This window comes from Gorilla gorilla, chromosome 6 (assembly GCF_029281585.2).
Source record: "Gorilla gorilla gorilla isolate KB3781 chromosome 6, NHGRI_mGorGor1-v2.1_pri, whole genome shotgun sequence".
NCBI lineage: Eukaryota > Metazoa > Chordata > Mammalia > Primates > Hominidae > Gorilla > Gorilla gorilla.
The window spans coordinates 29179247-29204237 of record NC_073230.2 but is presented as its reverse complement, the minus strand read 5'-3'; the positions used below and the strand labels follow the sequence as shown (position 1 = coordinate 29204237).

General features: G+C 39.6%; 1 protein-coding gene across 1 annotated transcript in view; it reads right to left on the bottom strand.

Moving 5' to 3' along the window:
• DNAH11 (dynein axonemal heavy chain 11) overlaps window positions 1-24991 on the bottom strand; it is a 359011-nt gene that overhangs the window by 173349 nt on the left and 160671 nt on the right. Inside the window, exons 38-45 of the mRNA XM_055347302.2 lie at window positions 24004-24198; window positions 23091-23168; window positions 20797-20929; window positions 17921-18048; window positions 16765-16913; window positions 10711-10861; window positions 7795-7926; window positions 2498-2671 (exon numbers count right to left, since the gene is read on the bottom strand). Of these exons, the coding sequence (XP_055203277.1) occupies window positions 2498-2671; window positions 7795-7926; window positions 10711-10861; window positions 16765-16913; window positions 17921-18048; window positions 20797-20929; window positions 23091-23168; window positions 24004-24198 (1140 nt within the window). The remainder of the gene's footprint in view (window positions 1-2497; window positions 2672-7794; window positions 7927-10710; window positions 10862-16764; window positions 16914-17920; window positions 18049-20796; window positions 20930-23090; window positions 23169-24003; window positions 24199-24991) is intronic.

The window sequence follows — 24991 nt, the reverse complement described above, 5'->3', positions numbered from 1 at the left end:
CCAAGGTGGGTGGATCACTTGAGGTCAGGAGTTCAAGACCAGCCCGGCCAACATGGTGAAACCCTGTCTCTACTAAAAATACAAAAATTAGCTGGGCACGGTGGTGGGGTGCCTGTAATCCCATCTATTCGGGAGGCTGAGGCAGGAGAATTGCTTGAAGCTGGGAGGCTGAGGTTGCAGTGAGCCAAGATTGCACCACTGCACTCCAGCCAGGGCAACAGAGTAAGACTCTGTCTCAAAAAAAAAAAAAAAAAAAAAAAAAAAAAAAAGAATTTTAGGCTGTTGGAATGGGTGAATGTATTTTGTATGTTAACAGGACTTGAATTTTGGGGGTCAAGGGGGCACATTGTTACAGGCTGAATTATGTCTCCTCCAAAATTCATCTCTTGAAGCCTTAACCCCTCATACCTCAGAATGTGGCTGTATTTGGGAATAGGACTTATAAAAGAGATAATTAAGTTAAAATGAGGCTATTAGGCCCTTATACAATGTGACTGGTGTGCTTAGGAGAGGAGGAAATCTAGACACATAGGGAGACAGTGACCATGAATGTGCACAGAGAAAAGGTTATGTGAGGTCACGGCAAGCGATGCCTATCAGCAAACCGAGGAGAAAGGCTGCAGGAGAAACAAAACCCCTCGGTATCTCCATCTTGGACTTCTAGCCTCTAGAACTATGAGAAAAATACGTTTTTATTGTTTGTGCCACCTCGTCTTTGGACTTTTGTTATGGCAGCTCTAGGAAATGAATGCACTGGGCTTTCTGTTATTTGGCACTAATTGCCTCCTAATAAATGCTGCAGAAATCACCTATATGCCACTCATACAGCACTCCCAAAATAATAAGCTCCAAAATGAATCAGAATGACATGATTTTGAGGAAGAAATAATATGAAAAGGAAAACACATTGAGGTAGAATACGATGATCAAAGAATACCTGAATCTAAGGGAAATGTAGAAGAGCAATCTATGAAAAGAAACAGTGAAGAAAGAGAGAAAGGTTCATTTGGATCATTAGCTGTCACATGACTTTGAAATGTGAATAGAGGAGAATTAAACATATTCATTTGACAGCTGGAGGGTATAAGAAGAACGTTATATGTGAAAAGTACTAACTAAGAAGTTTACAATAAGTTCAGAAATAACAATCACTGAACAGAAATATGCCTTCAATTTTTACAAACTCACAAACTTTCTCGGAAAAATTATTATTTCTTTACATTTTATAGTTATTACAGAATTAAGTTGTTATATTTTTTAAAAAGAGGATGCAGAGGCCAGGCATGGTGGCTCACTCCTGTAATCCCAGCACTCTGGGAGGCCGAGGTGGGCGGATCACGAGGTCAGGAGATCGAGATCATCCTGGCTAACACGGTGAAACCCCGTCTCTACTAAAAATACAAAACATTAGCCGGGCGTGGTGGCGGGCACCTGTAGTCCCAGCTACTCGGGAGGCTGAGGCAGGAGAGTCGCTTGAACCCCAGAGGTGTATCTTGCGGTGAGCCGAGATCGCGCCACTGCACTCCAGCCTGGGCGACAGAGCGAGACTCCATCTCAAAAAAAAAAAAAAAAAAAAAAGAAAAGAAAAGAGGATGCAGAAATATAACAGACATCTCACTAAGCATTCTTTTTTTTTTTTTTTTTTGAGACAGAGTCTCGCTCTGTTGCCCAGGCTGGAGTGCAGTGGCGCGATCTCGGCTCACCGCGACCTCCGCCTCAGACTCCCGAGTAGCTGGGACTACAGGCGCCCGCCACCACACCCGGCTAATTTTTTGTATTTTTAGTAGAGATGGGGTTTCACCGTGTTAGCCAGGATGGCCTCGATCTCCCGACCTCGTGATCCGCCCACCTCGGCCTCCCAAAGTGCTGGGATTACAGGTATGAACCACCGCGCCCGGCCATCACTAGGCATTCTTATAGCTGAGATTCTTCTCTGCCAGTGATATATGTCATATGCTGAGCATATTAACAGAATAACTTATTCATCAGACAAGAAAGAAAAAAAAAGACTTTTTTTTTTTTAAAAAAGGGATCACATCAGCACACTGCACTTGAATATCGGTGATATGGTTTGGATCTATGACCCCACCAAATCCCATGTTGAATTGTAATCCACAATGTTGGAGGTGGGGCCTGGTGTGGGGTGACTGGGTCATGGGGGCGGTTTCTCATAAATGGTTTAGCACCTTCCGTCTTGGTACTATTCTCATGAAAGTGAATCTGTTCTCATGAGATCTGGCCATTAAAAGTGTGGAGCACCTCCCGCCTCACTCTCTCTTGTTCCCCCTTTGGCCAAGTGAAGTGTCTGCTTCCCCTTCCCCTGTGATTTTCTGAGGCCTTCCCAGAAGCTCAGCAGATGCCAGCATCATGCTTCCTGGGCAGCCTGTGGAATCATGAGCCAATTAAACCTCTTTTCTTTATAAATTACCCAGTTTCAGGTATTTTTTATAGCAATATGAAAGCGGACTAATACAATTGCTATGTTCCACACACCTACCTGCAGAGGCACATCTGGATCCATAGTAAATTGGGCAATTTTGTCAGCCCAGGGCAATAATTTCTTAGTTTTGTGGTCCACGTAATAATCAAAGATTGTTCCCTGCGATGGAAATTTCACTGCTTTCATCTCTTTCTGCCACCACCGACTGAAGTCAGCTTGATAATCAGAAATCTAAGGAGAACAAAAGAAATCCTTATTGCAGACTCAGAGTAATTAAAACTGTAAAAAAAGAAACAAATTATGAGTAACAATATCATAGGGGTAGAAACCTAAAATTGCCATATACCCATCAAGCACAAATTTTGTGAAATAATTAACTTAAAAAGCAAGGTAAAGTTAGGTGAATGCCAGATTACCTGTTGGTTATTCAATCTAATGACAACGTATTATGCAAATTCCTATGCTAGGTAGTCACTATTGTAACAGTGGTGTTCACTTCTACCAATGTTCACATCAATTTATGGGAAAATGGGAAAAATAAGAATGGAGTACTTTTTAAAAATTAATGACATTATTTGATTTAAATACTGTCCTTTGTTCTGAGCTTATAGCTTCTCTAGCCCTTTCAATGATAAAATATTTTTCCCTTATAAAACTGTGGTGATAGTTATTTTCATAAATGCTCTTGCTTAGAAAAGTAAACAACTGGCAACTCTATACCATTCCTACACATCATTATTGAAACTCTGCTGATCTCTGGAATTCTAAATCTGGGAATCCCTGCCATGAGAGATGGAGGAATGGATAAATGCATGGGCTTGGTTTCCCACCAGACCAAATCTAAGGGGTCCAGCTGAAAACTGCATAGGGATCAACTTTCAGCCTCCAGAGAGATTTATATTGGCAAGGAACAGGCTCTCTTTACTGGGAGGTGCTTGCTTTAATGAGTATAGATATAAGCCATTTACTGCTAGATTAGGGTTGGAAAATAAAGAAAAGGACAACTGTGAGCAACAACTAGAAAAACCCTTCTATATCCACAGGATGACCTGGCCCAGTGATGCCCAAGTCCACAGGATGACCTGGCCCAGTGATGCCCATGCCTACAGGATGACCTGCCCCAGTGATGCCCATGTCCACAGGATGATCTGACCCAGTGACTCCTATATCCATAGGATAATCTGGCCCAGAGACTCCTATATCCCTAGGATGATCTGGTCCAGTCACTGCCATATCCACATGATGACCTGGTCCAGTGATACCTCTATGCATCCACAGGATGACCTGGCCCAGTGTCTCCTATATTCATAGGATGACCTGGCCCAGTGACTCCTATATTCATAGGATGACCTGGCCCAGTGACTCCTATATTCATATGATGACCTGGCCCAGTGACTCCTACATTCATAGGATGACCTGGCTCAGTGACTCTTATATTCATAGGATGGCCTGGCCCAGTTACTCCCATATCCACAGATGACCTGGCCCAGTGTCTCCTATATTCATAGGATGACCTGGCTCAGTGACTCCTATATTCATACGATGACCTGGCTCAGTACCTCTTATATCCAGAGGAGACCTGGCCCAGTGACTCCTATATCCATAGCATGACCTGACATAGTGAGTTTGATGAACTCTTAAAAATACTGTGTGTGTCTACTACTTTCAGCAATCTCATTTTTATCTATGACTTCAACTGTGATTTTTCCCCAGAGAAGTTTTTAAACCTGCTTTTACTTTGATGTCCCTATGTCATTGGATTATGGCCTATAAACTGAGCAGAAGGGGGTGATCAGTGTTTGCAAGGAGAGCTTGCCCCACCATCTTCCAAACCAGCTGAGAGCATCCTTCTACCACCACATGCATGAGTAATGACTTCAGGTTCATTTAAATTATTTTCAGATTGGTGGTAGAAGACACTCCTTCACCCTACAAAAGTTGGTCTTGAGCCAGGACAGTTCAGATGATATTACTTATGTGACACCATTCTCTGTAGGCAGACTACATTTAACTTTTACTTGATATCAAACTTTGCTTCACCTAACCACTACATACAGGCAAAATGATTTTGGTGACAAATCTTTCATTCATTAATTAGTTCAACTAAAACGCATCTGTTCTAAAGTAGAAAAGAAAACCAACAGAGTCTCTCCTCTCACAGAGTTTATGGGGAAGATAGAGGAGAGGAACATGAAGATGTGTCGTCCAGCTGAGGCTAAGCCAACAAATGCAGACATCAACAGTTGCCTTGAAAGTAAAGTTTGCTGTAAGTGAGAGTAACAGAGGCAAGCTATTTTAATTGGATGTTCAGGGAAGCCATCTTTAAGTGCCATTTAAGGAAGAGTCCAGCATGTACAAAGTTCCTGTGGTATGAAAGAACTTGGTGTGCTAAAGAAACTGGACCCCGTAGCTGGGGGTGGAGGGGTGGGGGAGTGGGGGGGTGGGGGTGGGGGGGTGGAGGAGTGGGGGAGTGGGGGAGTGGGGGAAGTGGCAGAGGAAGAAATAGGGAGAGCTAGGCAGGGCTAGATTCAGAGGCCTTGTAAACAGAATTAAAATTTGAAATGTAATCTTAAAGGCAATAAGGAGCCATTCAAGTGTTTTCAACTCTGGAGTATATCATAGGATTTCATGTGCATTTCAAAAAAATCACCCTGACTGCTGAGTGGATGATGAATTATCAGAACAAATGTAGAAATAGAAAGCCCAGTGAGGAGGCTACTTCAGAAGCCAAGTGAGAAATGACGGCAGTTTATGGGAGTTCAGATAAAGTTGATTCGAAACTTGTTTTGGAGGTTGGCTGCAATGACTTAAGAACATAGGTCCTAAGTCAGTCAGCTGCTGTTTGAACCTGGCTTAGACATGGGTTAGCTTTGTGCCTGGAAGCAGATTAAAATACCTTTCTAAGCTTCAGTTCCTTATTTGTAAAAGAAGAGTTGTACCAATCCATATAGAGTTTTACGGTTTTTGAAGAGTAAATGAGGTGCCCAATGAAAAGCTCTAAGCACATTCCCTGACACATATTAGACACTCAATTTGTTAAGCTACCAAGTGGCTATCCTGAGAACATTTATTGTGTCTGTTTCATGCATATTGCCAACCTCATAGCCTCTGTTTTAAATGCTCTGTAGTTAGAGCCCTTTTGAAAATTTTAAGCTGCTATTGCTGCTCATGTTGACTATTAATTAGGGAAGGGAAGGTGCCAGTGATATCCAGCTTCTAGCTTATGTAACTAGGGGGTAAGGCTGATACATTTGGAAATTGGAAAGATTAAAAGAGGGTCAGCTGGGAGGGAGGTGAGGGGTTAAGAGCAGGAGGGGGAAGATGTCCGCTATCAACATCCCACCTGATTTTACAGTCCCAGAAAGGAAGAAAAGGGTAAATATTGTAAGAAATACCTGGTGGAGAAGGAGGGTTGCCTTCTGTCTGCAGGTGGCCTCCATTAACAAGAAACCCACACATGTTGTAAACCGTGCCTCTGAGAAAGCCACATGAAGTCCCTGACACGAACACTTGACTCTCACACAGTATTGGCTGCTAATCTTTAGAAAGCACTTGGAAATTACAGAAGGAATCTGGCTTCTGAGAATGGCTGAAATAAGATCTAGGAGGTCAAGTGCATTCCAAATATATTATTATAATAATAGGCATGAGTTATGGTAACCTAGTGTCGAGAAGTGGAACTGGCCAACAGATTATATCAACCATTTATTTTCTGATCTACAGTGAACAAACCAACAGAAATATAGGTCACTCTTGGCTGCGATGCCTTTCAATGTAAATGCCCCATTTACACCTGGAAAGAGCAAGGAAGCCTGGAAAATGTGTGCTACCTATTTTTAATGTAAAAATTCAGGGGTACCCATAGAAGCACTATGAACCATGAGAGGCCCTGAGGTACCATGGAAGATGTGGCTTTTGGAGAAAGACACACTTGGGTGGGAATCCTGATGTTGCCATTTCCCACCAGTGTGACTTTGGGCAAGTTACTTTGCCCCTCTGAGCTTTACTTTATTTGTGCAATGAGGATACCTTGAAGAACCACTGTAAAGATCACATGAGAAAAATTACACATAGAGGTTCATGGTGGCAATTAGATCCGCAAATTTTTAAAGTTGAATAATTCCCACTTTGCACTTTGGTAAGTCTAAGCAGTTCGTGGGATCTGTGTGCTGGTGCAAATGTTTGTCTCAAGTGTTTTCCCATAGGAAATCAGAAGCCACAAAAGGGCTATGCAAGCAATCTGTACAGGCATGAATATTTCACTTTCAGCTAAAAAAAAGATCAGTGAAAAAGGAATTGACCCAGGGTTGACTATGGTTCACAAATGACTATCCTGGGAATAGTGTGTGGGACTGGTTAGAAGTAAGAGGGACTGGAGAGAGGGAGACCAATTTGAAGATTATCAAATGCTACAAACTGAATTGTGACCCCCCTCCCACATCCCACCCCCAAATCCATATTTTGAAGCCCTACCCCCCCAGTGTGATGATATGTGGTGGTGGGGCCTTGGGACATAATCAGATTTAGATGATGTCATCAATACAGGGTCCTCATGATGGGATTAGTGTCCTCATTAAAAGAGAAACCAGTATGTCTTTCTCTCTCTGTCACATGGTGACACAGCGGGAAAGTGGCGGTCTGAAAGGTGGGAAGAGAGTCCTTGCTGGAACTCAACCATGCTGACACCATAATCTTGGACTTTTGGTCCCCCAAACTGTGAGAAATAAATTTCTATTGCTGAAGTCACCCAATTTGTGGTATTTTGTTAGGGCAATCTGAGCTACTAAGACACTATGATAACCAGAGCAATCTAAAGATGCTTTGCTCCTGAATTTAGGCTGCAGGGATGGAGAAGAGGGAATAGGGTTGGCAGCTATTTCACAGGTGAAACTGAAAGGGTCTGAGATCACGGGACACAGAAATCAGGAAGAGTGATGTCTTCCACGTTTTTAACCGGAGCTACCGGGAAGAACGTACCACTGAGCAAAAGAAAAGAAGGAAGAGCAGGGGCAAGTTGGAGTATGGGGCAGAGGAGGAGATCTGTCTCAGGCACACTGAGTGGGGCTTCTTGTAAAACAGCATGCTGAAGGCGAGGCCCCAGAGCAGCCAGACACACAGAACTTTCAGTTCAGAAGACACGGCCAGGCTGGAGGGTATGGATTTGGCATTGTCAGCTGGGGTTAGAACCATGAGGGATGGGACTACCCAGAGAATGCATAGACTTAGGAGAGAACAGGGCAAGTAGTACAGATCTATAACATAACAAAAAGGTACGGATTACATAGTTTAACCTCCCCATGACCCTGTCCCACACAAAACTGGAAACTGGTCCTGTAAACTATTTCTAAACATACCTGATCTTGTAGCAGGGTGCCTCCAAAAGCCCAGATACAAGCAAATACAAAATAGACTTCATAAACTTCTTTTGGGCTGTCAGAAGGTACACTTTCAGGAGTCAGCAAGCACTCCAAAAGAACACATAGAGTCTAAAGAAAAAGAAATAGTCAAATGAGGCAACATTTTTTTAAAATAGTGAAGTTCAAAGAATATTTTTACAACTCCACTTTATCCTTAAGAGAGTACATAGTTTTTCCCAGCTGTGATTTGCTACATTGGGAGAGACAAAAATTACCACCTTGGGTGTCTAAGTTAACAGTAGAAAACTTGTCACTTTCAACCAAAATGATCTAGGTAATAAACTATTTTTTAAAAACAAAATTTTAAACAATCCAGTTAATAATCAGTATACAAACCAAAATCACACATAAGCAAAAAAAAAAGGGTACGTATTCACTTTTTTATAAATAGGAAATCATTTTCTAAATAGTATTCTATAATCCACTTACTTGATTAAAAACTGAAGACATCTTTCCTTATCAATAAGTGTTACTCTACACCATCACTGGAATGGATGCAGAGGATTCCATTGGATGAACAGGCATTTATTTTACTATTTCCTTCTTGTTGGACATTTAGATAAACTACTTTCGGTAAGCGCTTTGGTAGCCGTTTTCCCACCTGTTGTCATAAATTTAGAATGTTGGACTGGCAGCTTAAGCCTGTGGCAGTTTTTTGGACACCGAACTAAATTTAACCTTGAAAGAAATGCTGTTCAGGAACTCAGGAATGTGTTCTTCATACTCTCCAGGTGAAATGGCAACATGCTGGGCAGTCCTAATGTACCTAGCCCATGCTTAGGGCAGTTGCGCCAGCAATGAGGGGAATGCGGCTGCTGCAGAGGCCTTCACCATGTGAAATAATAACCAGTAATGAACAGGTTTTGCGGCTAGTTCTCTAAAGCACAGCAAGTCGTCATTAATTAGCACTGTTACAGATCCTAAAAACTCAAGAGACTCTTCCCCCAGTTTCTGCAGGCAACGATAGATTTTCATCTCTATTATACACACAGCAACGCAAGCGATCACAGATCAGGTCAGCACTGTGTGTGTGCCTTTCCTTCCTTGCCACAGAAGATGGGGAAATACTTTTCATTGAAATTGTTGAGCACCTATTATATTCTTTAATCTTCTTTCTTGATTTCTATTATTTCATGTTGTGCCACATTTGCCAATTTGATAGAATAAAACTCACCAATTTGCTATTAAGAAAAACAGTGTAAAACTCTGATGCTTTGTTATATTTTAGTAGAAGCCATGTTGTTCTAAGGCACTGTTGAAATCTAAACAAAAAAGACTGAAGGGTCTCAACGTGACGCTATCTGCTGAGATGAACACACGAATAAGGCCATATGTTTCTTCTATTTTCTCCCACAGTACTTGAAATATATTTTGAGTTCTGTGTCCGCATTTAACATACTTTAATGAGTAATCTGAAAGAGTTAATAAACCTTACCAAACTTAAAGAGGCGTCATATATCGGAAAACAGAGTGCATTAATTTCTCAAGATAGCCATTTCAGGTCACTATCTTCTTATACCCATTTTTGTCTCAAATTTCCATACTTATTAGTAACCACAGAAGAGAAATTACTCTATAAAACAACAGCTTAAAAGGAGCTAAAAACTAAATGCCATTTCTGAATACAACAAAAGAAAGAAGTAGAGCAGAAATCATATTAATTCCTACTGACCTATTTTCACACTACTCTTGAATGGAAAAGTTCACACCACAGAGAATCACACAAATACACAAGTCAACTTGAGAAAGAACACGATAATGCTTTTTTGCAAGTATTACACCAGAGGAAGTCTAATTAGGCTAACTACATAATTAATTCATAATGAATAAATTCAGACCTGCTTTCGGAAATAAATTATACCTCAGATAATTACTGCTGAAGACTATCGTTTATTTAATTGGTGTGCGAATTATCCAAAAACCTGAACTTTCTCTTCTCATTATGCTTGTGACTATTTCTAATTTTGCGTCAAACAAATTTGGTAACACACTCACTTAATGGTAACAAAGTACTTAGAAAGCAATTTTGCTCTTATAGCAAAAAAAGGGTGTGGGGGGTTTCTAATTGTAAACCTTTTCGTGAAGTTTTCTACTTGTGAGGGCTGGGGATAGTTTTTCTTCATGCTGAGATTAAGATCACAGCCTTCATTTCTGTGTGCTGTGAATTATTTTCATTGGCTTCCATGACAACATATTATGTGTACCCTTCACTCTTACCAGCTGTCTCAAGATGAAGATGAGAAAAAATATATCCCTGGGATATTATGAACTCTTCATCCAGACTGACACTCCTCCATGAATATTTTTGGGAGGGGAGGCCTGTGAGTGGTGGCACCTAGGTGGTAGAATTCAGAGGCTTTCTCTTACTCACTGGCTGGCATCTTTAATTGCACATATTTGTTTTATTAGAAAACATACTGAGCACCTTCTCTGGGCAAGTTACTTAGGAACCAGAAAAATAAATAAAGCTATGGCAACTTTGTTCTTCTAATTCTGTGCAAAGACACTGGAAAGGAACACAGTGATTCAACAAACACATATCTGGCACCTACTATGTGCTAAGAGCTATCTGGGGATATTAAAAAAAAATCAGTAAAACATGGTTCTAACCTTCTTTCATAAGATTGTGAAAAGAAGGAGAGCACAAACTTAAACGCTAACAGAATGTGATAGAGGTTTGCAAAAAGACCCAGGGAACATGGGGGATGGGGGTGGGGGCAAGAGGGTGGGAGCAATCTAACAATTCCAGAAATCTTCTCATTTTCTTGGGCAAAGCAAGAACTTCTGTTGTCTTGATCAACAAACACTACCGCATCAGGACTAGAACGTTAAATGGCGTAACCGAAGACAAACCTGCACCAGGCTACTCTCAGGAATTGAAGTGACGGTTTTAAAGCTTGTTCTCAGTTTATCCAAGCATGCAGGGACATATTTATCAAAAAGAATAGTCAAATTGGCCTTTTCTGATTGATGCCGCCTTCTGTCTATCCAACTGGCCACATACCTGAAAAGGAACACAGAAAAGCTTTTATTGAACACTAGGCTTGAAAAGCAGAATTTCACCAAGTCAAAAGCTTCCTCCTTCGACACAGCTTGGCGCAACACTTCAGGGACACATTTAGTGAGTTCGTTCTATTTTTCAAACTGCAAATATTTTAAAATGGCCCTTTAAAAACTTGTTTTAATGGCCATTTTACCTTAATGAAAAGACTATAAAAGAAACTCCTAATAGCACTTAGAAGCCAAACATAATGGAATATAAGTAGACCATTACCGAGCATTTATGAGGAAGTGCACTATGTCATTTCCTGAAGGGCTCAAACTATTCCCATAGTGTAGGCCTTATTTATGAAAACAGCTTGCGATTTTTCTTGCTTAATCTTGGCATCAATTATTTAGTAATGAGAAATCAGTTACGAATAAAAAGATGAAAATTCCATAGGGGCTATTTCGAAGTGTCTCCTTTTTCAATGGACTGAATGTAACTCCAATCTGATAGCTGCTAACGAGTTTCCAATAGGTGGCTCTGATATGGTGTTTCATGCTTGGGTGCTTGGGTGTGTGTGTGTGTGTAATCTGAAACATAAAATGTTATCAATTTGATACATTAAATATCCTTAATGTATTAGTAAAATAATACTTATCAGTAAAACAAAGCATGACTTAGTAGCACGTATAGTAGTCTACAGGGCAAAAATGTATGATGTTAAACTAAAAATAATCCCTCAGAAAGTTCTCACTAAGGATGAAGCATGGGGAATAAATACATTTAGCAGCCAGCAGAGAAGCAGTATGACCACAGGTCAATTTCAGCTACACCTTGCATTTTGAGCATCAGGAGACATTAAGGCAAGATGATTATCTGACAAATGGCTCCTTTCACTTTTCTCAAGACTTCACAATAGAGTTTATTAAACAGCCAGTTATGTTACACTCTGATGAAATTTATAAAATGTCAACTGTCAAAACTTTTTCAGGTCCAAGAGAAATGGTTTTCAGCAGAAGTCCAATTGCATAAGAGTAACCTGATAGAATGTCTCTGTGTGGTAGTGACAGTGGGAACCGCGGAACAATGGAAAGCAGGTGTCAGTGCCTGGGGACAAAGGAATGAAGGCCACCCTCTCAACTACTGATTTTACCCCATATCAGCTGCCAGAGTGGAAAGTGGAATCTTTGTATCTAGAGCTTATCAAGAAGAGGTGAAAGAGGATTGCTCAGGGAAAGGAAAGTCTAAAGTGAAACTGCCTGGATATGCTACTTGGTTCCACCATTTTTTAAATGTGTTACCTTGGGCAAGTTACTTAACCTCTCTGTGCCTCAATTTTCTCCTCTGTAAATGGAGATGGTAATAATATGAACCTCCTGGGGTGGTTGTGAGGATTATGTAAGTTTGCATGTATAAAGTGCTTACATTAGCATCCGACAAATAAATTCTCAATAAACGTTACTCATTAGTACAGAGTTGGTGGCATTCGGAAACTCAGGTTTAGATCGCGGCTCCCTCTCCCTCTGTTTCTCCTAAAGGCAGTAGCGTCCTATTGGGCACAAGAGTTGGCATCCTGGATTCCGGTGGATATAACAAAACCCACACCCCACTTTCCAACAAAGTTTCTTCCAGGTTTCTGTGGGAGCAGAAAGCCATTGCAAGGATTACTAGGAGCAGTAACTTCAAAAAAATAGCCCAGAAGGAAGAAGTGGGCTTTGCACTTAGGGTGCAGGTAATAGCGATTTCATGGAGTCACATCAGCAGCAACTAAAGTCTCACAGAAAATCTACCGATCCCACTAGCAAATGATGCTTTTGCACAAATTACTTCCACAAGTGAGAGGTGCTCCAGAAAAAAGTCAGTCCAACCAAACCAGGAGATGTGGTAAGAGCTGATTCTGCTTGAGAGAAAAAAAAATGGGGGTGGGGGGGAATCAGATAAATTACCTCTACTAGGGATCAATCACACCACATAGCATAGGATAGAGAGTAAAAATGGCTATGTTGCTGGAGAGTTTAAAAATTTATGTAGAAATTATTGCAAAACTTACATAGCTTAGGAATAAAATAGACATTAAAAGACAGTAAATTTAGAAGGAGAAACTGTTACCTTCAGCAAACACTGAAGCTACAGAGCTGCATTTGTGTGCAATTCTTGCAACACTGCTTCATATAAAAAGTTCCTTATGATTTTTAAAAGATGTGATAGATGTGGAACATGACTACTATTGTATTACATACAATTGAAAATGGCATACTAAAATGGCATATTCTTTCCTTGCCCACAGAAAAGACCACCCGCATTGGTGCCCCACCTCAGGAAATGGCTACATTGTAATGCCCCAATGTATCATCTTAATGGCAATATGCAGGTCATTAACAGAGAATTTTGGCTTTCCAGAATTTGCAAATGAGTCCTCCTATCAGCAGCTCAGTTGTTTCTCCTTCCTGCAGAACTGTTCCAGGTTTATCAAGTGAAGTCTATAACCGCGTGGTTTCTAAACTTTCTAGAGTAGCAAAAGTTAGACCTCTGAAAACTTTTTATTTATTACTCAGGCCTCTGGGATTGGATCCTGTTGTATAGGATAGAAGGAATTGAAGAGACTCTAAGTCTACCCTTAGAGCAAGCTTCAAGTTCTCTGTCATTCACCATGGCCTGGAAAAATGGCAGACATTAGCAGTACATGCTGACTAGCAGTGTATACCAATTATTTCTGAAGTTGCATGTTTGTAAGCATATACAGTATCCAAAGATGAGACAGTGGGATTGCAGGGACAGAAGACAATAAGGTCATTTGATACAGGTGAAAGTATTAGTGACACAAAGCCAGAAGAATATTTTAAGCTCAAGTAACAGAAGAAACAGTATGATCAAAAGTTGTGGCTTCCAAGAGTCATCTAGAAGTATCTAGTCTTTTGTAATCAGACTTAGGGATGACGTGTCTTAATGTCTCCAACTTACTTTCATATATTTCAGCAAAAATTAATAAAAGTAGAAAATGTGCCTCTATGCCAGAGAAAGAGAGAGAGAGAGAGTAAATGAGGTAAAATGGTTAGTGATTGCAGGAAAAGCGTCTCTGGCTGCGCACTGTACTACCTTTCCAACTCTTCTATAGTTTTGAACTTTATTTCAAAGTTTTGACTCTGAAGAAAACACTGGTGAAAACTGAGACTTACGAGATTCGCTTGGAAAACTGGGTTAATAATTATGTCTATCTCAGAAGGTAACTGAGTATTAAATGAATTAATATGTATAAAGCTATCATTTTGTTAATATAATGACATTAAAGTAAGATGTTAAAGTCTCCAATAACTATGGAGAGGAAAAAATACCCTTTATTCTAAAATAGCCATTTCGTGGCTTATTGAAAGTTTATTGCAATGGGAGGTGAAAATACAAAAATGCCTTCTAGAGAAGATTTCCATTATTTTGGAAAATGACCTGGATGAATTATTTGGTCACACATATGAAAATTAACATCTACCCATTAATTCTGGATAAAACAAACAAACAAAAAACCCAAAAGTAAAATCTAATGGTGAAGACAGAGTTGTTTAACTCTCTTAGGAATATAAATTGGGTGTCTCTTTAGCCAACCTGTGACCTCTGATGTATTGCATAGAAGTCCTTCTTTAGGGATTTGGACCAAGCTTTTGTTAGCACAAATCTCCACAGGATAGGACTGAGATTGAATTACATATGCCTTGGGAGCTGTGAGATTCACTGCTGAAATCAGAGCACGCCCAGGAGGGGTAAGAGATCTCATGAAGGAAATGAATGCCACCACGCACTGTGGTGCCTGGGTTCTCTGTACAGAGGGAGTCAGGGCTGCTGGAGAGACTCCCTCATGTAGCTCCCAACCAATAGAAGCATCCCAGGAGACAGAATCCTAGGTGTGGAAAGGAGTTATTATCCTAAGAAAAACACTCCATTTAAGACTTTTGAAAATCACTCCTTCCCCAAAACATATCCAATAAAGGCTCTGTCAAACGCAAAAGCCTGCACATGGCTCTACTACACTGTAGAGGTAAGGAATGAGACTTTTAGCGAGCATGTCAGTACACACAGGAAAGGCAGCCTGGAGAAGTACATCAGTTAGACACCTGGCAGGAAACCAATGTCATCCCTAAATCAGGATAACAAGGGAAGGATCAATAAAAGGACTAGTCACAGAAGTGTGGGCAAGAAGTAGAGGAAATGGAAGGGACAGTACCATGCCAAAAGGGTAATCACAAGGAATGGGTATTGTACCTATGCCTGGAGGGACAAGAGAACGAAGGACTGCCAGAACCTGGAAGGAAAGAACCTTAATGGAGAGATATAAGAAGAGCTGTGACCTGCAGTCACAGAGGGATAGAACCATCCTGACATGACCCTGTTGGGAAGGAGAATAAACAGCCTGACCTCACTGTCCTCTCTCCCTCTCACTTCCTGCCAGGATTCTTCATTGGCCAAACCAACCAGAAGCCGGAAGGCAAGGAGCCCACTAATGTGGTCCATACAGACCACAGAAGAGGGTGAGAAGGATGGAGAGTGTGTCCAGAGAGGTAAACAGAAGATTTCTGACGTAAGAAGCATGCCAGGCACAAGCATGGGTTCACTGGCAGAGCTCAGTGACTCCTACAGTTCGAAGTGCAAACGCTGGAGGTGACAAGTTACAACCAGGATGAACTGTAGAAAATGTAAGCATTTGAGGAGTAAGCAACTGGGCACCATAAAGTTGCTCTAAATCAAAGCATTACAACTGTTCATGTATGCATAGTATATATACATGCAAACATACATAACCTAAGTGATTTCTTTTTATGTAAGTGTTCCATATAAACTTTCATTGTTTATTCACTTACTCAACAAATATTTACTGAGTTCTTAACATCTTCAAGGTATGTGAACCAGGTAAAGTCCAAGTAAAAATGACAAAGGCATTCTAGTACTAAGTTAATTAACTTTTAATTTGCCTAATTAATTAGCCTCAAATGTAATTGCTAATACCTTCAAGTGAGCATATAGATATTTAGAATTTTATACCAACATTTTAACAAGATCCAGGCACAATTTTAAAAAGCACTGATTAAAAACTGGGCAAAGAACTTACATGAACATTTTTCCAAAGAAGACATGCAAACTGCCAATAAGCACATGAAAAGATGTTCAACATCACTAATCATCAGGGAAATGCAAATTAAAATGAGGTATCACCTCATGCCCATTAGCATGGCTACTGTTAGAAAAAGGGAAAAATAACAAGTGCCGAGACAGGTGTAGAGAGATTAGAAGCCTCCCACACTGTTGGTGGGAATATAAATGGGTAGCAGCTGTGGAAAACAATGTGTCAGTTTCTCAAAAAATTAAAATTAGAATTAACATATGATCTAGAAATTCTTCTGAGTTCTACCCGAAAGAATGGAAAGCAGGGTCTTGAAGAGATATTTGTATACCCATGTTTACAGCAGCATCATTCACAACAGCCAAAAGTTGGAAGAAACCCAAGTGTTCATTTATAGATGAATGGGGAAACAAAATGTGGTATGTACACATAATGGAGTATTATTCAGCCTTAAAAAAGGAAATACTGCAATACGCTGCTACGTGGATAAACTCTGAAGACATTATGCTAAGTGAAATAAACCTGTCACCAAAAGACAAACACTGTATGTTTCCATTTATATGCGGTACCTAGAGTAGTCTAATTCATAGAGATAGAAAGTAGAATGAAGGTTGCCAAGAGCTGGCAGGAGGGGAGAATGAGGTGTTATTGTTTAATGGATAAAGAGGGTCACTTTGGTAAGATAAAAAACTTCCAGAGATGGATGGTGGTGATAGCTGTGCAACAACATGAATGTGCTTATGCAAAAATTATAAAAATGGTAAATGTTATGTTACATACAATTTACTACAATAAAACAAAAAGAAATACTCACGGATTCCAGCCCAGATCTTGTGGGTTCACATACAGAATACCAGCTCTGGAAACAGTGGCCGGGGTTGCGCTCCTTAAGTGATGTATCTCAAACAGAAGCCTCATGAAGGGAGTGAGGGCAATGCGCTCATTGCTGGCGAGGGTCAGCACCTGGAGTGAGCAGCACACTGTCACCCATGGGCAAAAGCAATGCCGCAAACATCCAGAAGCAACAAGTACTTTCCCCTACCAGAAGTATCACAGGCTGTGTGCTCATTGTCCTGAATAAGAAGTGCAGTCTGAATAAAGATCTAAGCTCACCCCTGAGATGACCTGACTGACCCTTGAACAAACTCACCTAAATGGACTTGTGAATGTCGACCTTTACATAATTGTAGTAATTTTATTGCTAAGCCAAATATAAGACATGTATTGTAAAAATTAATCACACGAAAGGATCTGAATACCATAAACTTTTCTTTAGAATCTGAAATACCACAATTATCCATTGTCCAAAGAAACTTATACAAGTATAAAGATCCCAAACCTGTATTTTATGATGAACAGTGTCTCAGTTGAGTAAGCAGTAATTACTGTTAATTTAAGGTGGTTACTAAATCTACTCTGGAGTAATGATGATTACCGATTTCTCTCTGCTGACCCCAACAACAGACCCTGTGTTGCTTGACTGATATCTCACAGACCTGTACCTTCACCTTTTGTTTTTGCTGGGAATGCTGAATTAACTGTGGCAAAAAAGCTTGGGAAAACATTTTAACTCAATCCATAGCCATAGGAACTAGTTAATTTCAATCATCATATGGCACAACCCCGTTCTTTCATTGTCTAAGTATTTATACTTAATCAAAGATGACAAGATATAATAATTTACAGCTACCTCTTAGAAAGTGGTAAGATCTGTAAACTAAATTCTTAGATCTGTATCTAACTCTCAGTAAAGGTGGCTGAATTCAAAGAAACAAAGAGAACATATTCCTTGAAATTCTTTAATGGTGAAATTAAGACAATTATCAGGAAAGCAACACTTACCAAAATAATAATTACATAAATAATCCCAGGTTAATGAGCAAAAACTAGTATTAACATCGACAAGTGAATCGAACTCTTAATACACTCAGGATGTTATATTTAAGGTTTAGAACTGAGGTTTTATTCACCTTGTTATCATCCATTACGGTATTGAGTGATTCAATCCACATGGGGTCAATATCTCCATCCAGGACTATCCATTTTGGTCCATCATGCTTAAGATTTGCTTGTTCTCGTAGAATGGATGAGAAGAGACCTATAAAATAAGAGTAAACAATCCTAATATATAATGTAGTTGAGTGCTGTTTATTTCTATGATAAATTGTTATTATTCATCTTGGAAGCTCTTTTATTAACTAAATAAAAACGATTTTGCTGCCTCTTTCTTGCGGGCAGTGTGTAACACCTTTTGAGCCACACATGGGTTCCAGATTCAGCTCTATTATTTACCAACGTGTAAGTTTCACCTCACTGAGAAGGACCCTTAACTTCCACGACTGAGCTTCCCATATGCCAAACAGAGATAACAAAAACCTTCCTTCATGAACAGTTGTGGGGATTTATAGAAGGTAACGTACATAAAACTCAAAACTTACACCAACTGAAGACATGATCCTTCTTCATACACATATGTTCAGTATCCATTTTAGATCAAATATTTGTTTATTTCACCTGTCTCCATTTTTCTATAACAATTTTCAAGGGCATAATTCTGAAGCTAAAGCATTCAGAAGCACCATACATCTCTTACAGAAATGTGTTCATTGGGATACTAACTCATCGTTCCTTAACAAGATGTATAGGCAAAAACATTTTAAATCTACAGTCCCTTTTGCCATTACTACATATCTAAGCATTGTGTATTTGATGTGACATATTTAACAGTTGCAAATTTTTCAAGCTCTGGTAAATCTAATAGCATTGTGAGCAAAGCTGTCTTGATGCATGTATCTAGAATGTTTCTTCTGTGAAGTATTTTGTGCCAAAAGTGACAGTATCTAATGGAACTTGCCACCACAATTCATACAGCAGCCAGCAAACTTTTCTAACAGTCACTGATTTGAACAGTTTCCACAGTTTTTCAGCCTAAACAGATACGATTCTCTCCCTGCCACAATTCTTTACAAAAAGACAGAAGCTAGGCTGAGACAGTAAAAACTGTCCCACAGAAAAAGGAGTGTACACAAGACAAGAGGATAGAGAATGATGAAGGGTGTCCTGCTTTATTATTACTATTGTTAAAATTTCAACTTTTATTTTAGGTTCAGATGATACACATGCAGGTTTGTTGCATGGGTATACTGTGTGACATTGAGGTTTGGGATACAAATGGTGCCATCGTCCAGGTAGTAAGCATAGTAACCAACAGGTAGTTTTTCATCCGCTGCTCCTCTCCTTCCCTCCCACCTCTAGTAGGCCTCAGTGTCAATGGTTCCCGTCTTTATGTCCACATGTACCCAATGTTTAGCTCCCACTGGTGAATAAGAACATGCAGTATTTGGTTTTCTGTTTCAGCATTAATTCACTTAGGATAATGGTCTCCAGCTACATCCATGTTGCTGAAAAAAACATGATGTTGTTCTTTTTTATGGCTACATAGTATTCCATGGTGTATATGTACCATGTTTTCTTTAATCCACCATTAATGGGCACTTAGGTTGATTCCATGTCTTTGCTATTGTGAATAGTGCTGCAGTGAACATATGAGTGAATGTGTCCTTTTGGTAGAACAATTTGCTTTCCTTTAGGTATATACCCAGTAATGGGATTGCTGGGTCAAATGGTAGTTCCGTTTTAAATTTTTTGAGAAATCTCCAAACTAATTTCCATAGTGACTAAATTATTTACATTCCCACCAAGTCTATAAGCGGTCCCTTTTCTCCACAGCCTCACCATCATCATTTGACTTTTTCATAATAGTCTTTCTGACTGGTATGAGATTCTATCTCGTTGTGATTTTGATTTGTATTTCTACTTTAGATCTGCCATCAGGGAAGTCTTCTCTGATACGACGTTTGACCAGATGCTGAAATAAGATAAGGGAGCAAGTCATGCGGGCATCCAGAAGAGTGTTGCCCATGGCAGGAACACGAGGTGCTGAGGCCCTGTGATGGCAGCAAGTTCAAGGAATAGCAAAGAGGCCAGAATGAATGGATTATAGTAAGTGGTGGGAAATGAAGTCAGGGATGGTGGGATTTGGGGACGGGGGCAGGGATCCAATCCCATAGAGCGTTATAAGCCATGGAAAAGGTTGGATTATAAAGGTGATTGGAACCCACTAGAAATCAAAAGCAAAGAAGTAACATTTGAAGCCACTCTGTCTGCTTTAGGTCAAATGAACTGCAGGGAAACCAGCAGGAGGAGATTACCCGCTGCTGTAGTACAGGCGAGACATGATGGCGGCTTCGACTAATGTGGCATCTATGGAGAAGGCGAGAAGAACTGGAATTCACATACATTTTAAAGGCAAAGCCTATATAGGATTCGCTGTGAGGTTGGATGTAGGGTGTAAGAGGGAGAGAGGCCTCAAGGATGATGCCAAGGTTAGCGCATTTACTGAAACAGGAAATCTTAACAGATTGTCACAAAGGGATCTGCTTGCTTACAAATACTCTCAGGGCAGGCAACATGCCCTATTGACTTTTGTCCCTGGCACCTGGAATAATGTCTGCCTGAACTTCAGTCTCATATCAGGTACTTTATAGATGTTTCCTGAGGCATTCATGTTGACTTCACTCCTGAGTTACAGGGAGCCCTGACATAATTGACGTGGGATAAAATACAACAGCTCTGAGTACAAATCTGCTGAATGCAAATCAAGTACTTATTCAAATCTAGTTTTAATTTATACATTATAAATGCTGTTGTGATCTGCTATATTTCCAATAATGCCAACACATAAACAGTAAGTCTGTGACTATGACTAAAATTGGCTTGTACTGAAAAACGGCTTTCTGGATAGAAAAAAAAAATTGAGCACTTCTAAAGGGGAAATACTACTTGCCATCTTTCCATTCTCGGGTAGCATGATGTATGAAACCAAAGAGCTCATCTGTTGTCACAGCTTTAGGGTTTAAGTCATTCCAAACCGGCTTCTGTTTCATGTTAACATATGTTCGGTTCAGTGTTCTCAAAATCTGAGGGGAAGGAGGAAAGAGCCAAAAAAATTAATACTAACATAAGCCAAATGGAAAGTAAAAGATTTCTGAAGAGTTTTCCTTATTCATTATATGTTCCTAGATGCTGTGTGTGTGCTAAGATCGAGAAGGGGAAAAATGCACATATGTGCATTCCCATTACCATCTTGAAAAGCTTCATCTTACAAATACTCAGCAAGACAAAATCAGTTCACTTGACTCTTTGAACCATTTAGACTAAAGGGAGTCACTTTCTCACTTGAGATTTTTAATCATGTGTACAAAGTGGAGGACCATACATAAATAAGCATTTATGTTGATTACAAAATCTACCCTGCCTGAATCAGCAAGATTGGTTTTTCTCAAAATGTAGCCTACAACACAATTGTTTGGAGGGCATTAAAATACAGATTGCTGAGCCCAATCCCAGAGCTTCTATTTCAGTAGGTCTGAGGTGGGGCCAGTAATGTACAGTTCCAACAAGGGCCCAGCTGATGCCAATGATGCTGGTCTGGCCATGCTTTGAGACCTAGAGACTTAGGGCAGTGGTTCTCAAGAAAAGACTGTCTTGACTGGGGGGAAGAAGGGGGAAGGAGCTTCTGGACATCCAGTGGATAGAGACCAGGGAGGTTGCTAAATATCTTTCAATGCACAGGATAGCCTCCTACAGCTGAGTTATCCAGTCCAGAATGTCAACAGTGCTGAGGTTGACAAACCCTGATCCTGATAATTGAGGAAAAGCCGTGATAATGAGAACTCACAGAACAGGTGCTCAGTGTATGTCTATTCAATTAATTAATACTTTAACTCAAATATCTGCCCTAACTCTCCCTTTTGCTCCTTCGAAAAGCTGTGGCTTTTGTCTTAGATATTTATCATGCTGACCTGCTCACAGGGGTTGTGAAAAACTGATAAACAATTGGCAAACACTTCGAAATGATAAGATGCTAAAGAACGTCACCCTGAGCTGCAGTGTTCCGGGTATCTTGGGTTACGTACCTGTTGAGTAGAACAGAACTGGTGAAGACTAGAAGAAAGTAAATGCCTTAGGAATATTAAGCTTATATTTTTAGAAACCATTAATCTACTGGAAAGTATAGAATTTAACTTTATCCTTCCTTGAACTGTGGCCTACATCTGTAACTTACTCTAACAAAATAATTACAGGTCTATCAGTTATCTACTTTAATATTTCATTTATTATATTTTTCACTAGAAAAATGTCTATACAGAGATTTTTTTTCTTACAGTTGTTCCACTGTGGGTTCTGATCTAAATACTGGCAAGTTCCATATACTGCCATCCTCTAAAATCTCATATGCTCAATCTGATTATTTTTAGCTGTTGGCTACCAAGTATGTTTATACCCAAGCATCCTGAATTAAAATGCATGCAGTTCTGCATATACCGTCTGCCAACCAAGAAAATAAGTATGTTGCCAGGACTGTCAGTAAGACCAAACAAAATCAAGCAGTGAACTAAAAATGGGGATAATAATACCCATAGTATATCACTGTTGTGCCAAGTAAATCATACATAATGCACCTAGCACAGCACATAATAGGTACATCAAAAATGTGGGTTTTGCCACTTCCTTTTATTTTTAGGTTTTGTTTGGCCATATAGAGGGTTATATTTCTGAGGGAGTACTGAAGGAAAATATTTGGGTTTGTTTTTCTGAATGATATGGGGAGGAGAATCAAGGATGACTTGGAAAAGAAAATAGGTTTGATAAATGTGGCTAGAGCCAATCCAATCTTCCAGCCAGATATCTTATTCCACAGTCTCTTAATATGTTTATCTTTGATAAAAGAATCCAAGGATAAATGTATTGAAAGGTGCGTAAGGTAGGATGGTGTATATCGAAATGCCTGCATCTGATACTGAACATCTCATGTGGAAAGTTCAATCTTCATGTTGGCTTGCTTTTCCTATGTGAATGCAATGCTCTATTTGTTTCTTGTTCTCCCCCCGCTGACCCAATATAAAGGAAAAGAATGTCAATTGATCAAGCAGCAAGATTCCAGTCTCAGATTCTGACCCAAAATTATGGTGGGCTTCATGGAGGGGAATTCTTTTGAGTAGCATTGAAAATAGGCCGAACCACAATGACAACAAATGTTCTTTCCATAGTTGTAAGCTATTAGGCAATTTACTATACCTTACTCTTTCCTGTGCCTGCATTTCCAACTACAAAGACCGAGTGCCGCACAGCCAACAGTTCCTCAAGCTGGACAACCTGCAGAGCAAACAGCCGGTTGCTGGTTTCCTTTAATGAGTTGGTGACAAAAAGATAACCTACCATTTTTGCCCAATTCTTCTTTCCTTACACCCAAGCCAGCCCCCACTGACAACAGTATGTTCAGAGAAAGTTAAAATAGACCATAAGTGAAAAGTATAGTTTTTCCTGGATCTCCCATGCAGACCACAGGGCTGAGACTAAAGCCAAACCATGATTTTATGCAGTACTCAGTATATGGCAGGGGTTACTTACAAAAATCATTAACTCTTCATGAGTTTTGAACAAACACTGGACATAGCCAATCACCATCTACAACTGAGTAATGATTTATATCCTATAAAATATCTAAAATGGATAATGTATATAGTGTTCAATATCCATGCATTCACTGAATTCAAACTGAATAATATGCACAAGGCTTTGATATGTCAGATAATATCTACCTAAGTTATTCTCATACATGTTGTCATTCTTCCCTCATTAAAAGCATGCACTAATGATTTTACTTCCAATGTTCTCTAAAAAGGAGGAAAGAACAAAGTAAATTTTTAGTGCATGTCTCCAAGAACCAACAAGTTTTGTAACCTAATTAAAAGTATGCTTACATTTAAAGCCATGAAAATCATATCTATGTTTTCACCTTACGGAGTGGGGCTACTAAAATGTTTACTTATGTTTACTTAATCCTGCCATATGAAAATGCCTGAAAGCATATATTAAGATCCTATTAAGGTTAGGGTACAAGTTAACATCTTGCTTTAGTATCAATTAGCCACAATTATTTCCACTGACAATCTCAACAGCTGCCATGAAAAGCAAATGCTCCTTTTACTTTGAGGATGAAGCTGTCTTCAGGCTGCAGGCGGAGCTCCAGGGTAGACTGCCTGACCATCTGTTCAAAGTGCAGCTTCCTCCTCCGGGGCACATCCAGGGCTGGAAACAGGTCACCGACCAGGCCCAGAAACACTGGGATGTCGTCAGTCACTATTTTAGGCATATTGAAATCCCTTAATGCTCTCATGAGTACCTAGAAAAAAAACCATTTTATAAAAAAGCCAATACAAGGTCTAACAAACACCTAAAAAACTAAAGATGTTTGTTATTTTTACTCCTCATATGTGAAGCATGAGATATTGGTACTGTTCTCCATTAAGATGGCATTCTATCAATAGGGAGGTTAAATGTTTAAAATTGATGTATCAGAACATGAGAAGGCTGAACTGATACAATGAACAATCCTTAGAATAAGAACAGCAAAGAGGCCTTTTCCTTCCCTGCCAATGATCTGTTTTGATCTTCAGAAACAATCTAAGGGCCTTCTCTCTTGAATCCTCAAACTCCAGAATTTAAATTAATCAAGCCCATCAGATCATTTTATCCAAAGTACTCTGAGAATCTTAGAATGATAATCTCAAACATTTTTAGTTTTGTTGTTGTTGTTCTATCTTGGCTGTAAGCCAAAGATTTTAAAAGCAGTAACTCAAACGTCAGGATAACTTCTACAGCAGGAGTTAAGCATTCCAACAAAAATTTTAAAAAGCAAGAGAAAAAATAAATGAAAGAAAATCTTGACCTAGTATTAAATTACGAGGAAATTAAGAGGAAAAGAGAGAAATATTGGCAAAGAAAAGTAGAAAAATACGTAATAAATATCCCACAATTTAAAAAAATCACACAGAGTAAAGTTTTGGGTTTTTTTTTGTTGTTGTTATTTCCCAAGTCATATTGCACATACACATGGTGATATGTACTGATATGGTTTGGATTTGTGTCCCCACCCAAATCTCATGTCAAATTAGAGGAGGGCTTAGTGGGAGGTG